At 35.3% G+C, this 16126-nt stretch overlaps 1 protein-coding gene across 1 annotated transcript; it reads left to right on the forward strand.

The window, feature by feature from the left end:
* Positions 1-2026: 2026 nt before the first annotated feature.
* On the forward strand, positions 2027-16003 carry LOC140153798 (trichoplein keratin filament-binding protein-like). Its single transcript, XM_072176656.1, has 11 exons — positions 2027-2146; positions 6235-6499; positions 7387-7597; positions 10243-10299; positions 11071-11313; positions 11819-11998; positions 13138-13310; positions 13968-14049; positions 14301-14486; positions 15043-15186; positions 15911-16003. Exons 2-11 carry the CDS (start codon positions 6306-6308, stop codon positions 15944-15946), a joined length of 1506 nt encoding a protein of 501 aa, XP_072032757.1. The 5' UTR covers positions 2027-2146; positions 6235-6305; the 3' UTR covers positions 15947-16003.
* Positions 16004-16126: the final 123 nt, after the last annotated feature.

The following is a 16126-nucleotide window of genomic DNA, read 5'->3' on the forward strand; positions in this document are numbered from 1 at the left end:
CAGGTGGTTTTATTTTAAACAAACCATATTGACCATAAAAGCGAATTAATACAGCCGTCTCTCCACACGCGATATTCAAAATTCCCGGGCGCCGAAATTGTCTAGTACAATGACGTCCCAGTAATACAATAAAGGCTGGCAACAATTGAGCACAAATAACTATGACGTCATTGCACTAGACAATTTTGGCGGCGGGAATTTTGAATATCGCGTGTTGAGAGCCGGCTGTATTAATTCGTTTTTATGGTCAATATGAGTTTGTTTTAAATACCGTAAAACCTTATGATTCGTGCTTGATAATTATTTTATAACATAATAAGGTATAATGTTGTGATTGCCGGAGACGTCCTTTGAGAAAAGGCATGGGATATAACATATACCGTAGTTCTTTTCTGCAATTATTGAGGAACATTCCTGTTTCCATTTCCTTGTTAGCGATTTCCATTTCGATTAACTTTTTTTATAAAGTTTGTGATGTTTTACGAATGTAATAAAAGAATATGATAATAATTGTCTTCTATTCTATTCTATTGTTTTCTATCAATTAAAAAAATAGGCAAATGAGAGAGAAACTTACTTTCTTAACTGTCTCTATTGGAGGTGTCCTCGTGAAAAATAACAGTTTCGCGCCAACCCCGGGGCGCCAACCTGCCTCCTCAATTTCCGAGATCATTCCATACTTTTTTTTTAATTTCTCATGTTAAATTTTAAGTTTTCAATACTTTAAGTAAAATGTTAATTTTAATATAAACAAGTTTATTTTAAGTGGTTTTTTTGTGTGAAACTCTATTAAGGGTCTAACCTTAAAAATAAAAATAAAAAAGGCCTCGTCGTTGGTAGCAGATTCTTAAAACTGCTACCAATCAATTGTAGGCCTACTTGGAAAGTGAAAGAACAACGACAACAAAAACACCCCCTCCCTCCTCACTTTTCCAAAAAGGTGGGGACGTGAAACGAATTTTTAATTTTGTGTGGCCTATTAAGATAAATAATTGGCCGTCTATTATGATTAATATTACTTTGCCAAGAAATGATGTTTGTAAAAAGAAAAAGGGTTTTTTTTACTTATTTATTTATTTATTTGTTATCTATCAGCACTCTCGAACTCAGCAGTTTTGAATTATTTATCTACTATTATATCTATTTATTTATTTATATATATTTTTTATTTATTTGTTTATTTATTTACTTAATTTATTTATCTAATTATTTAGGCCTACTAATTTAGTCTTTATTTACTTATATTATTTTATTTACTTATTTACTTTTCTTATTTTTTTCATTTATTCATTTATTTATTTATTTATATATATTTTTTATTTATTTGTTTATTTATTTACTTATTTTATTTATTTAATTATTTAGGCCTACTTATTTAGTCTTTATTTACTTATATTATTTTATTTACTTATTTACTTTTCTTATTTTATTTATTTATTTATTTATTTATTTATAAACAAAAGTAATGCAAAAATTAAATTTTTATGCAACTGGCAGTTTCATCCATATTTATTTATTTATTTATTTATTTATTTATTTATTTATTTATTTATTTATTTATTTATTTATTTATTTATTTATTTATTTATTTATTTATTTATTTATTTATTTATTTATTTATTTATTTATTTATTTATTTATTTATTTATTTATTTATTTATTTATTTATTTATTTATTTATTTATTTATCTGTTTTATACTGTCTGGGTCAGGCCTGGGTTGCTGATTTTAGACGCCACCATTCGTCAATCGTCATTCAAAATATAATTTTGCACGTATTTATTATTTTGTAACGTATATTCTATGCGGAAAGAACCATAACAAATATAGCAGGTAACGCGTTATTTGTATAAGGAGTAGAACATAGTTTCAAAGCTTTATTTTAAGATTTAATTAAATTTTATAAAAAGTTATATATATTGTGATTATGTTTAATGCCAATTTAATGTCACGATTATATGTAATTATATTTTATCTAAAATGTTATTTATCGCTGACCAATTACATCAACAGAACGTTACATAATCACCGTTGGAAACGGAAAGCTGTGCTGATGCTGTGAAAATGGTCTTGATTTTTCATAATTTCTGACATTAACCGTTACTTCACTGGTGTTCAATATTAATCCATCAGAAAGAAGAGACTAGTAAGTTTTTACATATCAAAAATGACAATTATTATTCAGTGACTAAGTCAAATTCTAAGCTTAAGCTTACCTAAAATGAGGTCTTATAAATTTAATGAATGTTGATGAAGTTTTTGTCAGAGCTAGTAGAGAAGAACGGCACTTGTTTACATTTCGAGAGCGTGCAGAGCGTAATCACGGAAGTGTTGTTGTGATTGGCTGAATCAATCGTTTGACAAAATATTAATTTCTGACATGATCGTGTACTGGGTCTGAACTGTTTCCAATCCATATGAAATCTTGATGGCAAATTGGACAATAGAAGCACATGGATGGTTCTACGTGACAGCTTTTTAATCCCTATTCATGTTACGTGAATCACGCTATTGCGGACCATCCTTCTGATACTAGAGTGTTTGGACAAGCGGAACGGTCTTATGTCTACCTCTCTGTTTGTAAACAAACCAGGAGGTCGAAATCGTCCTCCTCGCCGAATACGAAAGTCAGCGTAATATAGGTAACCTAGGCAAACCTTAGTTAACACATTTTCTAGTCAGCGAATTCGCCGAGACCGGGGCCCCAACACAATGCATATTTACATAGAAATTTGAATTTTTTTTTTTGAGAATAGGTGGGTGAAGGAAACCTACATAAATATGTTTTCTATACTTCACTTGACCCAAATATATGATTTTTATGGTGATAATCAAGTCGCACATGGAATTTTAGAGGATTTTGATAGCAGTTCCATTAATAAAAGCTGCTCATCGCCATGAGACTAAGATCTAGAAACACCCCGAAATGCCGTTTTAGGGAATTTTGCTAGCTGAATCTTTTTGATGAAAGTCAATCTTTGACAAGATGTAACTTTGCTACGGAAAGTGCTATGAAAAAAGGTTTTCAGTTTTGGCTTAGTTTACTCAAGGGCTTTAATTTGATATATAAAATGATGCAATTTGATGTCAAATTTGAATTCACCTAGTATACCTACGTAATAGTACGGCACTAGCAACAGACCAATAATCTTGGCCGATTGTGTGTGAAATTGTTTGTCAGCGCAGATCGCACCCTAAAGTTATACGTCGAACAACTGAATACATGCACAACGTATGGACCAATATATTTTTGTAAACATTTTAGGCCTATAACAAAATGTATATTTTGTTTCTACCCTATGACCTTCTTCTTCTTCTTCTTGGTTGAGTCGGCATATCCAGACTTAGCTGTATTATTAATCGCCAACTTTATCCAGGAACCTAGGACTGAGTGCAGATATCAGAACCGGGATGATCCCCTTCTCTTTTCGAATAGCTCTGACACTTTAACGTGCACAGGGATGAATCCTCCTGAACACGGGACCAACGGCTTTACGTGACTTCCGAACCACGGACATCGCACACACACTACTTATATCTGCACGTGCTAAGCAGTGTATGGGGGAGAAGAAATTCTACAATTAAATTCTGTGATGAAACTGAACTTAATTGAAGGATTCCCGACCATATAGGAACTTTTTGGGAGGAAGGAGAATTTTCACCTAAGGCCAACCCAAGGCTCGGCCATCTCGCCCTCTTTAAAAGTCATCTCGACCTATAAAAGTTACCTGTTATCAAAGTGTCCGCAAAAACTGGTCATCGCAAGTATCTTTGATGCTGAATTTAACTAATGATATTCACGCAGGGACAGGCCGAAAACCTTACCTCGATCGTAAAATCCAGCCCATGCATGTCATAAATAATTCATTATTCCATTGTGTAAATGTCACTGATTGTGTCGATGTAATTGTTATTGCACCTGCGATAGCAGAAGTCATGCTCAATTTATACTCAATCGCTGGATCAGCACTATACCTGATCTCATGTACCAATACCTTGTGTATTGGTACATGATTCGGCGAGTATATATCAGCAATAGCGAATAAATGGTCGTTTTTACTCTGTTCAAAGCGTCACATGTACACCAAATACAGCCCCGAAAATGGTCTACTTTTAGCGTTCCTTAACTCCGAAACAGTTTAGTTAAAGTTAAAAATGCGATCCCCAACCCTTTGCTTACCTTTGGATGAATTTGCAGTTATCTCCGCTAGCTCCGTGTTGAAATATGTCCGGTACTTGCCCGGTACAAACATAGAAATGGCCACATTTGCTTCAGTCCTGGTATGAATATTTCTTCAGTAATCCAATGGTTCCAATGTGGGCATCACGATGATAGTCTCCTACACAACCAGCTTGTGTCGGCCTGAAGCTCGTCGCTCCTAATCGCTAAAGTGAGGACAGCGTGAGCTCTTACCTGCGTAAAAGTCTGTTCGACAAAGGCGATTGTGAATAAGGATGATTGACAGCGCCGTATATTGGGCGGAGCCATTATGCCCATATTAGGTGCATATATTACGGCATGGCAGCAGACAGGTTGCGCTGTCCTCTGACCCTGACTGTTCGTCACGTAGACAGACCGTGACCTGGGCAAAGCAGGGGATGCGACTGCAAGCCGCCATTTTGACACGAGGTATCTACTCTTCAGGAAAATTACTTTTGTTGACGTTTTATATCAAACAATTTTCGATAACGGTTTCTACTAGGATTTTCAATTTTTTATTAATGAAGGTGTATGTAGTTTTGAGGAATAACACGGGATGTTTCGAGTTTTATTTCAACTGGTGATGTAGGAAGGTGAGTGAATTCGTGAATGAGGCCGGGGAATGAGATTTTCTTGTTTCAACGATCCGATAGTAGGATACGAAACGTAGGCTAAAAATGTCTAATGACGCCATGTTTACATGAAAACATTATACTCTGCTGCGAGGTCAGTGTTGTTCAATTTGTTACCTAAATTCCTTTCAGGATATTCTGATTTCACTTATTTATGATGTGTACGAAAATTCACCATATAAACTCAAAAGTATGAATGCAAGCTGTTATTGCTGACAATAGAAACATTGTTGCAAAGTCATTAAAAACAGGTATGTATTACAGACGTTCTTTGGCCGAAACGAGATGCAGGCTAGTAAGGCAGTCCAGATCAGCACGTGAATTCGCCTCTTTAAAAAAAAAAGAAAACCTCTACAACCAGGTTGTTAAGCATCGAGCACGCTGACTGGCTTAGCAATTATCAAAGTAGTTTTGTAAACCAATCAGGTTAGACGTACTTTACTGGCGGGTCACATTAATTCATACCGTAAAAGGCCGTCGCGTTCATTGATTGGCTTACGATTACGATGAATGGTGTTTGCAACCAATCACAAAGCGGGTTATAAATAAATAAGGCGCCCATCGGAAATTTTGTACCGTCCATGATGACGTCATGCCACGAGGTAGCCGGAGGTTTTTTCCTGCGAAAGCGAGCGAGTGGTATAAAGTCAGTTTCACACCTGTGATTTATGGAGTATATCATAAAATCTCTGAGCACATCCACAGCGCATTTGACAGATAAAAATGACATTTGCAATTCTGAGCAACGGGATTCCATGAAATTGAAGATTATGTAAGTTATTCTCCAGAATCGGTAATAATTAACAGCTGTCCTGCTGTATTTGAAGTGCATATTGAAGTTTGTAAGTTTATGACTTCGTATGTTATGTGCAATAGATATTACAAGAAGCTTAAATTGGCACGCTTTCCTGCAATTTGTCTGTCGCTTGCGAAAGTTATTTGGAGTTCAGGGCACGTCACACCGAGTGTGACGTGACCTCGCTGGGCATACCCTAAAGTGAACACACTCAAAGATGATTAGATCCGCGTATGTCGCTCATTAACAGGGGCAGGGCGCTCGCGTCAATCTGAGCAAGGGAGTGCCATTCTTCTCTGAAACCCAGTGTAGTGCATGAGTTAGAAACATCCATGATCCCACCGTCGCGTAATTATATCATAATGGGAATTTGTTGTGTGCATTTCCCAGATAGAAGTATGGTAGTTTTATTAACAGAGAGACTCATAAATCCACACTGTAAATTATATAATCATGCATTTATGTAAATTTTATTATGTTCTACTTGACTTTTTAAGTGTGACATGCAGAAACATTTAATATGATGTTGTAGGTCTACCCTATTTTAGACAATGGTTGACCTGAATTTATATGGTTTTAAAATATGTATTGTTATTTTCATGCAGGCTAGCCATAGTCTACACATACTATAAATCAAGAGTGAACAACTTTTATTTTCTGAGAGAATTATACTATCATGGCATTGCCTACATTGCCTTCTTACTGGACATCCCGTTATAAGAACATAACAGAACGATCCATGGTGCAAAGACGGCAAAATGAAGAGGATTTCAGAGAGAAGTGGGGAGCAAATGCACAATACTTCCAGAAATCAGAAGTGAGAGCTACAAAGCAAAATGCATGGTCATCAGATCAGTCTTTTCATGACAGGTTAGTAGTGCGAGTCTGTGAGACAGACCGGACAACAAAGACTATGAGGTTTATTGAGGCTGCAAGATATATCAACATGAGGAATTGGTGGGTAGGGATTGGTGGTGTAGCCAAGATTTTCCAGTGGGACAAGGGAGGGAATGTAATTGTCAATGTGTGCAAATTGTGACAAAACTGGTCAAACTAGGCCTACATTTTACAGGAGAGGAGAGAAGATGCCCCACAGGGGGCAGCTCCCCTTGGCTACACCATGCACTAGCTGAGATACTGGTATGGGGTCAGTTGTAACTCATGCATTTTGTGAAGATCAGAGATTTCAGCGCAGTTGAAGCTATTTTTATATTTTGTTGGAAGTCCATTAAAACACATTTCATTCACAGCATCTGCTTGCTCCATAGCAAATACATACAAAACATAATTAAGAGCGGCTTAGATATTGAGAGCTATGGAATGTTTCACAATACTTTGGAGATCATATTTTTTCAAACAAAAGTCTTAACTTCCCTGATATAAGCGAGTAATTGAAAGTTGAAGTGAGGGATTTTGTGTACACTTTCTATGGCATGTGCAGTTCTACTGTGGTACTGCAGAGCATGATGGGATACACCTATCTGCTGCTGTGCTGTGCATATCATTAGACATTATTGCCTTATTGATCAAGGAGGCCCTAAACAAGAAATGAGACTGAACTGAACATTCCTTGAACAATTTCTTGCCAAACTGTAGTACTTACCACTAACAAGGAGTGAATGTTTATGTTCTATGACAGGTATACTACCTTCACTAAGGTAAATCAATTTGACCTAAATGAGTGGCAAAAGTTCATGTCAATATTGTCATAAGATAAGTGTCCTTGGACTTAAAGTCAATGTGTGTTTTCTTCACAGTATGGATGCTTACAAGATGAGGAATCAAAAAGAAAGGAAAGCAATGCAGTTGAAACAAAGACAAGACAAGTTACAACAGCTACTACAAGAGGAACGAGAGATGTATGAAGCTGAGCTGAAAGGTTTATCTTTTGATAACTACAGTAGAATGGAATCCATGAAAGATAGAAGTGAAGAGTTAAAAACAAGCAGAGAATCATCTAGGAAAAAGGTAACAATGGAATACCGTATTTTGTCAAATAGTTGCCCCCCCCCCCCCTCAAATAAACGCCCCCACCACTTTTTTCAACCAAGATGTTTCAAAAATGCCGATATTTCCATGCTATCTTGTGTAGTAAGCTTACCAAGTTAGCACATGGTCCATAATAAGCGTCAATAATTGGCAAAAATCTGGATCAGAAACCCGGAAGTGAGCCAGAAGTCAGTGTTTCTAGTTCATAGTTCGTCATTTTAGCGTGTGTTTTTAGTTTACCTAATGATTTTAACGGGAATTATGGTTCTAAAATTGACCTTGAATAAACGTCCCCCTTGGGAAAATGTAATTCCCCCGGGGGCGTTTATTTGACGAAATACGGTATAAGAATAGATTGAATCGTCTCACCGCATGATATGGAAATATGATGTGATGTGATGTGATCTGTGAAAACCCTACACATGACAAATTATCCTATTTTGTTTTATAAAGATAATAACTTAAAACTCTTTTAAATATTTCTCTTTTTTCAATCCTTCTTTGCTCATAACTTTTGATGTTGAAGTCACAGGTAAAAAAATGAAAACATTTTTAAAAAGAGTTCTAAATTTCCATGTTTTTTTGTCTACAAAACTCAAGAATAAATAAAAATTCCTTTAAAAAAGGAATGGGCGCCCAACTGTTTGGATACTTTTTTTCTCTTTAAAACAATAATGTAATATTAGCATAGAAAGAAGTCCATTAATTTTGTATTTTAAACAAAGAATATCGCACAACATTTTATCCCGAACATATCAGAAAACAATAATAAAATCAAATCCAAGCAAATTGTGGTTTATTTCTAAGCTGGGCATACTTTTAAGCAAAACAGTTGCGAAGTAAATCTAGCAAGACCGAAATTAGGCGCTCTTTGCAAAGTCAAGCCAAACAAGAGAAATGTGTCTGATTGGGGAAGGTGTTCTGACAATCCAAATATAAACTTAGTCCACCTCAAATGACCTGTAACAATTTGTGATTGACATTACTTAATTCACCTCGGATGACTTTGATCTGACATTCAACTTTTTCGTTCTTACACCAATCATATCCATAACAATTTAACTCTTACAACTTCCTGTCAACTCTCTAATTTAAAACTCTAAATTTCTGTCTGTTTGCCTTTTCTGTCTACAGTTTGTTACAATTATTATGATAAGCAAACATTGCTGGGTAGATAACAGGATTTAGTTATTTACTTAATCCAATCATGGAGGTAGTATAGCTACAACCTTGGCGAAAAATGTTGCCACACCTGAAGCGTTAATTGGCCAACATCCTTCCCGCTCCCCTATTGCAATGTTGATTTGGACAAAATCGTCATCATTTCTACATTACAGTCTCCCAACATTGGAAAATGGGGGGGGGGAAGGGGCAAGAGTAATCCGAATGTGCATTTGAAACTATTATACAAAATAGTACGGAACTATCCCATATTTAGCTCCGATTGCGTGCTTTTAACACCAGAACGTGCTGGTGTGGCCCTGGTGTGGGAACGAATTTCCGCCAGAGTTGTAGTAGGCTTACTACCTCCATGATCCAATCATGGCAATAACGTCAATTTTGGTCTTCAGTGTTTTAAAATACAACAATGTAGAACATGTATAATTAATATGCCGTGTTGTTTGCATACAGTTTTCCGCCCAATTGTGCCACCATATTGCAACTTTGGCAATAACCGCTATATAGATTCTATGGTAATTAGCAAACAAAAGCCATCAGTAGAGTCCTCGTTTATAATTGATCTTATCACTATGGACCACAATAGTCTCATCCCAATGGCATAGTCCAATAACCTCAATTACATAATCATATAGTGCAAAATTTGACCTCAAGTTGCAGAGTATGAGTTTGTGTACCCAAATTTTCAAAGGATGAAAGTAGGCCTACAAATGTATTAGGGCTTAAGAACTGTTCCCATGATAGATGAGCATGTTGTGGATCCTAGTGTATGGTCAAATGTCACCGTCTATCGGGTTTCTAAGGCACACGGTAAACTGGTTGAACCCATACAAAGGTCAGGATTTATTTGGTGTTTTTATAAATCCTAATTTTGTATTTTAAACAAAGAATATCGCTCACCATTTTATCCTGTGCATATCAGAAAACAATAATAAAATAAAATCCAAGCAAATTGTGGTTTTATTTCTGAGCTGGGCATAATTTTAGCAAAACAATTGCGAAGTCAATCTAGCAAGAGTGAAATTAGAAGCTTTTCACAAAGAATCACAAAGTCATGCCTATATTTTGGCGCCTCCGTAGAGGGCGCCAAAAATGTCACCATGTAAAGGGTTTTCACAGATCACATTAGAAATGTATAATTAGTTCACAAAGTACACTTCCGTTGAAGCACTCTGTTTCTGAGACGTCTACAGTCCAACTTTTCCAGAGAACCATAAATGCAGGTCAGTCTTAATGCTAACCACAAACCAAAAGTTTACCCTTAAAATCTCTGAAATAATCCCAAATTATATGTAATGATAAGATATAGAGTAACTTTTCTATGGAAAAGCATTTTATATTACAAAATTGATACCAGCAAAGATGATTACATTTAGCCTCTGGGAGAGTGGTCAATTTGCTTTAGAACCTAATGTGGATATTTTTGTTTCGATTTTGTTCTCTAGATTGCTGATGACAAATTGTATGAACATTGGAAACGTAATAATCCCGACCTGAAAAAGGTAAGCGATGAGCAAGGGAGGAGGGGAAGTTCAAGTATGAAATATCAATAAAACACACTTGAAAGATGATTCATTCAGCAGGAGATTAAAGTGTTATAACATCACAGATTACTGCAGTCTTTAGTAGTATAACATGTTTAAACAATTTCACTTTTATAAGCAAATTAAACATCTGAAAAAGAAATCCTTGAAAGTAAGCAAATGCTGAGTGTTTCTATCACAGGTTAGTCCTTGACTACTTGTGTGATTTTTCTGCTACTGGTCATTAAGAAGTTTTCCACATTTATATACTGTTATGCTTGTATGATTTGTCTTATCTAGATGTATTCTTTCTTTCTAAAAGACAATCTGCATGTAAATGGGTACAGTATGTTGAATTTGAACAACAGAACCCATATAAAATGAAGCCCATCTTCAGGGGAAAATAAGTGATGTTGTAATAGAGTTGTTCCCTTCTTGATCCTTAACCATGTTTTTTCTATCAATATGCATTTACATTTCTCTTTGAATAGTTAATAGGACTGCTATAATGTCATGAAACATATGTGAATAATATTCTAGACTTGTGCAACAAAATCTGACATTCAATACATTTATTATATGTTATTTACATTTCTCTTTTAAAAATTGTAATGCACCTTGATTTTGTCTTGGCTGTAAACATCTGTCAACTGCTATAAAGCAAAACCTTTGATTTGTCTCAAGATGAGAATTTGTGATGCCAGATAATTGTTTTCCTCTGATGATCATTGTAAATGTTCCTTCACACAGATAGAACGTGAGCACCATGAAAAGCATGTAATCAAAGGTTGGGGTAAACAAGTGGAAGAACAGGAAGAGAGACTAGCATCATCAAGAGAAGAACAACGAAGATATGAAGCCCAGATGGAATTGGAAAGACAAGCAGCATTAGAGAAAGAACGGTTGGAACAAGAAGCAAAATTAGAGGAAGAAAAGGAACTTGCAGGGCAACTCAAAGACCAAGTTAAAGAACTAAAATCCAGAGAAGCAGAGGTAAGAATGTCATATTTTTGTTAAAGAAAATAAACAAATGATGACTGTCTTTACTTGTTTCTTCTTGAGTTAACGGGACATGGTCCAATATTGTCATGTTATGGTGTCTAACTTACATTGAGGCTGTAACCATTGAAACATTATGTTTCCAAATTTTGAGTTGCATTGCTCCAGCGGTTTTGATATGAGGAGCAAAAATGTGAATAACAATGCCCCATAGGATAGCTCATACGCTTCTGATGTGGTTACCACAATTCACCATGTTTTTGTTTACCATGTTTTTTGTTAGGAATGGACATACTTTGATTTTTCTGGACATTTAGTTTAAAGGTTTCATTTGAAACAAATTTTGAAAAACACTCTAATTTTAGTGTCTTATTTTGTATCCTATTTTATATCTATGGTGCTCACTAAGTAGAGGAAAAGGATCGGAAAAAACATTGGTGTGAAAGTGAATGAAAGCAAAATAATATCTGTTAATCTGTATTGATCTTTGTTTTAATAGGCAGAGAGGTTAAAGCATGAACAAGATTCCCTTCAACAGCAGGAATGGGAAATTGGGAAGCTTGAGGAAGAAAGAAAGGAGTTGGAGACACACAGGAAGAGGTCTGAATTAGGCAGAGTCTTGAAAAGACAGTACAAAGCTCAGCTAAGACGGAAAGCCCAGCAGGTCCAAGAAGCTCTGGTAGGTTTTGTTAGTGTACTCAATCCCAATAAACCATAAATACATGTATGTGATTGTTTGAATATGGGTCTAGCAACAAAACTATTAAACACCAAAATATTGGATGATTGGACCATTCCATTTAAAATCCACACTACCCCTGTGAAAGATTTTGGACATGGAATGAGCATAACCAACTATTTTTGAAACTCACCCTGCTCCCTCTGTGGAAGATTCAGGTTGAATCTTTTTCAGAGGGCGTATGAAATCAAATAGAGCTGCCTATTTGATGTGCTAATTCCATTTGAAATTCATACTCCCCCTGTGGAAGATATTTCCAAAATCTTCCACAGGGGTAGTGTGGATTTTAAATGGATCAGCCCATTGTTTTATTTAAATTACAATGTGAAAATGCCTGCACACCTTGGTGGGAAAAACTTTTTAGATAAATTTGTTTTAAATTGCACATGTCATTAGAAATAATTATTATAACATCTTTTTGTTAATGTTATTGTTATTGTTGTTGTGGTTGTTGTTATTGTTTGTTGTTGTTGTTGTTACTGCTTGATATAAAATCAATTCCATGTAATACAGCTGGTTCTATAATCATACTGTGATCAAACAGGACATTTCATCTAGCAGTTCTGTTTGTAAAATGGTAGAGAAAAAGCTGATTCTGGGTAAAAGACAATGTCGACCACATACAATCTAGCAGTTCCAGGGTTGTAGCTAGACCAAGTTGAGTGCCGACTAATTTTACTATCAAATTAGAGTGCTGGCTCGGGGCACAATCTTTTTAGCGAACATGAGGGATCGGGGAATAGGAAAGGGGGTATACCCAAAAAATGTTTTGGTTTTTTACTCTTTTTATGATGAATAAATCACTGGGGGGGAAAAATTACAACCCTGAGCAATTCTGTTTGTAAAATGGTAGAGGAAAAGCTGATTCTGGGTAAAATACAATGTCGATCACATACAATATATACAAATTTAAGCGAAACTATGGATATAAATAATAATTTTAATGAAAAATTAAATTTCTGAACCGTTAGATTTACCAACAATTAAGCTGTTTTATCGGAGGAAATATGGACTTTTCAGGTGCACCTGATAAGCTAACAATTTCCTATATATGTTTTAATTTATCTGCATACATATAGGAGCTGGATCGTAAGATTTTAGAATCCTTAGCAGAGAAAGAGGAAGTAGACAAAGCAGTACAGACAGCCAGACAAGATCAGGCCAAAGCTGATGCTGCCTGGATGAAACAAGTGGTAGAGGAGCAAATTAAATTGGAGAAGGCTAGGGAAGCTGAATTGGATATGCTTTATCAGTAAGTACTACTGACTTGATATGTTTTTAAGGGATTCAATCGTGTTACACATTTGTTCATCAGAAATTAAAAACACTGGACCAATACACGTCACATTTTTATATCGTGAGGGCAGGCTTATCTGCCCGAGTAGTATAAAAATATGCAGATGGTCACGCATCTGGTGCATCATTGTTAGTAATTTCTGATGAACCACTTTGTAACATAGATAACCCCTTTCAACAACAAAATCAAGCTCAAAATATGTCTAATTCACATGATTATTTCATGAGGAATGATTTCAGTTAGTCATTGCTACTCAACATCAGGCATTCGAGAAGATCGATTTGGTTAAGTTTATTTCTCTATTGATCAGTGATAAAACTACAGAATAAAACAGCAATGTTTAGCCCAGTTCCTTTAAAGTAATGAATTCAACATGTACGTACACCAGTTCCAGTCATGATGAATCTACACCTAACGCCTATGTGCCCTTCCATTAACTTGTCTTTTGTGTATATGCCACTATAAAGGTGTAGGTTCATCACCATTTTTACAATGTTTGGCTCCTATAGGAAGAGTTTTAAATTTTTTTAGATTTTTCACAATACCCTCAAAACAACCGATACAGTCATTAACCTCTAAACATTTGGAACCTTAATCATTTTCTCTTAACAGAGATGAAGCTGCTAGACAATGGCAAAAACGTGAAGCAGAGTGGGAAAGGGAACGGCTAGCAAGAGAAAGACTTATGTCTGAGGTATGTATGTAACTTAAATCTTACTATAAATAGTGAAATGTTGTATGTATGTATGTGTGTCTATGTTGGAGGGCTGATCTAAAGACCTAATGGCCCTGAATGCTGATAAGATAAATCATTTCATCATTCCTTAACCAATTCAAAGGCAAATTATTTTATTTGAGCTTACATTGTGGCGTATTATTCTACATGCTATATTTGCCTGTACTTTTAAGAAGTTAATTTCACCTTGTTTTTCAATGGTTAACTAGGTCTTACAAGGTCGGCACTATCAGATCCAGAAACGTATGGAATCAAACAGATTACGGCAGGAAGAATCTTTACAGAGAAGAGAAGAATTACTTAGAGAACTTGAGGTTGTACAGCAAATGACAGCTAGAGACAAAGTAGAAGAAGAGAGGAGAAAACAGGAAACAAAGAGAGAATTTGAAGCTCAGGTTTGTAGAATGGCAAAGTATGAGACCATGTTACATCATAGCCGTTCTCATTTTATGCTTCAGTCCATCTAAAATTTTTGTTTGAACAAAATGTGATATGATGATGATGATGATCTGATGCACTTATTGTCCTAATATCTAGAAGTTTTAATTGAAATATTGGCAAAAATAGGTAGCAAAAACGTTAGGAAATATTTTAAATGGGGCATCATGAAATTTCATAATATCACAAAAGTATGTTATCAATATAATTTTAGTATTATGGGTTATTGTGATTTTTGAAATATTCCTATACAATTGAACAATGAGATTGCAATATTATGATAACTCAATTTTAATGATTGCAGACTTATTCGAAGAAAATCTGATTGTAGAACAAAGGTATACATGTACAGGTATACCAAAAAATTATGGTCTGAGCCTAAATGGCATCACCTAAGCTTGATCTATATTTTAACAACCATGAGCTGCTTGCTTATAAAAATAAAATAAAAATATAAATGAACTACATTGTGTAAAATGAAAATATATATGTTTTGCTTGTGTTTCTCATTAGATGACAGAAAGAAAAGAGCGTGTGGCGTCAGCACGGAAATTAAATCAGCAGGAATTAGAAGCAGAAGCAGCTGCAGAAAGAGAATATGAAGAATTATTACGACAAGAAGCTTCCAGAATGTCATTAGATGATTTTGAACCAAAGGTGAGGATTACTTGTATGAATTTTGCTCTAAGAAATAACTGGAATTTGAAAAACATTTAGTATAATAGCTTATACTTTGACTACGATAGATACTTGGTCTATGGTCTATTTATCTACCTCCAGTCAGCGGCACTAGCTTTGAAGTTCTGCGTTAGCTTATCGTTACTTGGTGCTTGTACTTTTACATGTGCGAATAAAGTAGCACATGAGCACACTCAACAAACAATGCTAAGCCAATGCAGCACATAATGTGCTTCAAAAAAGTTAGTGCTGCTGACTGGAGGTAGTGATATAGATTATGAAAAATAATATTGGCTCAGCAGAGAGCATAGTATGCAAGATTTGATTGTCATTAAAAACTTGAGTATGACTGAAGACCAAGTGTGAAATTTTAGTTTAATGTGCATTATTCTGGTCCAAACAATGTTTCTGAATTTTGCATTCTCTACCCATATATATAAATAACTATTCACGCTAAAAATGCTAGGATGTGTTTACTTCTGTCCATGATTGCCGGTGTTTATACCTGTGTGGGGTGGGTGGGTGTGTGTGGTTTCTCATAGTAGTTGTCAATTCTGATCCACTGTTTTGATTTTGCTTTAATGTACTTCACAGTAAAAAGACATTCCCTTTCAAAGTTATTTTGCTTATAGCATATTTACCAATTGTTCATTGCCATTATCAATGCATTGATGATTTTGTTTCTTTATGATTTTGCTTTCAGTCATATCCAAGGAGCAGGAAAAGTGCCTGGGACTAAAGAATGTTGTGCAGTAAAATGATTGCCATTGTGCATACAACTAGGATGGAGCCTAATGTGCCTCTGATTTAGCCTAATGTGCCTCTGATGTAGCTGAGGTTTTCCCTGTCACAACCTCTATTTTTATAGAACATACACACCAAAGATATTATTGATGTTTCAGTTCCTCGGACTCCCACC

Source organism: Amphiura filiformis, chromosome 1, assembly GCF_039555335.1.
Source record: "Amphiura filiformis chromosome 1, Afil_fr2py, whole genome shotgun sequence".
Taxonomy (NCBI): Eukaryota; Metazoa; Echinodermata; class Ophiuroidea; order Amphilepidida; family Amphiuridae; genus Amphiura; species Amphiura filiformis.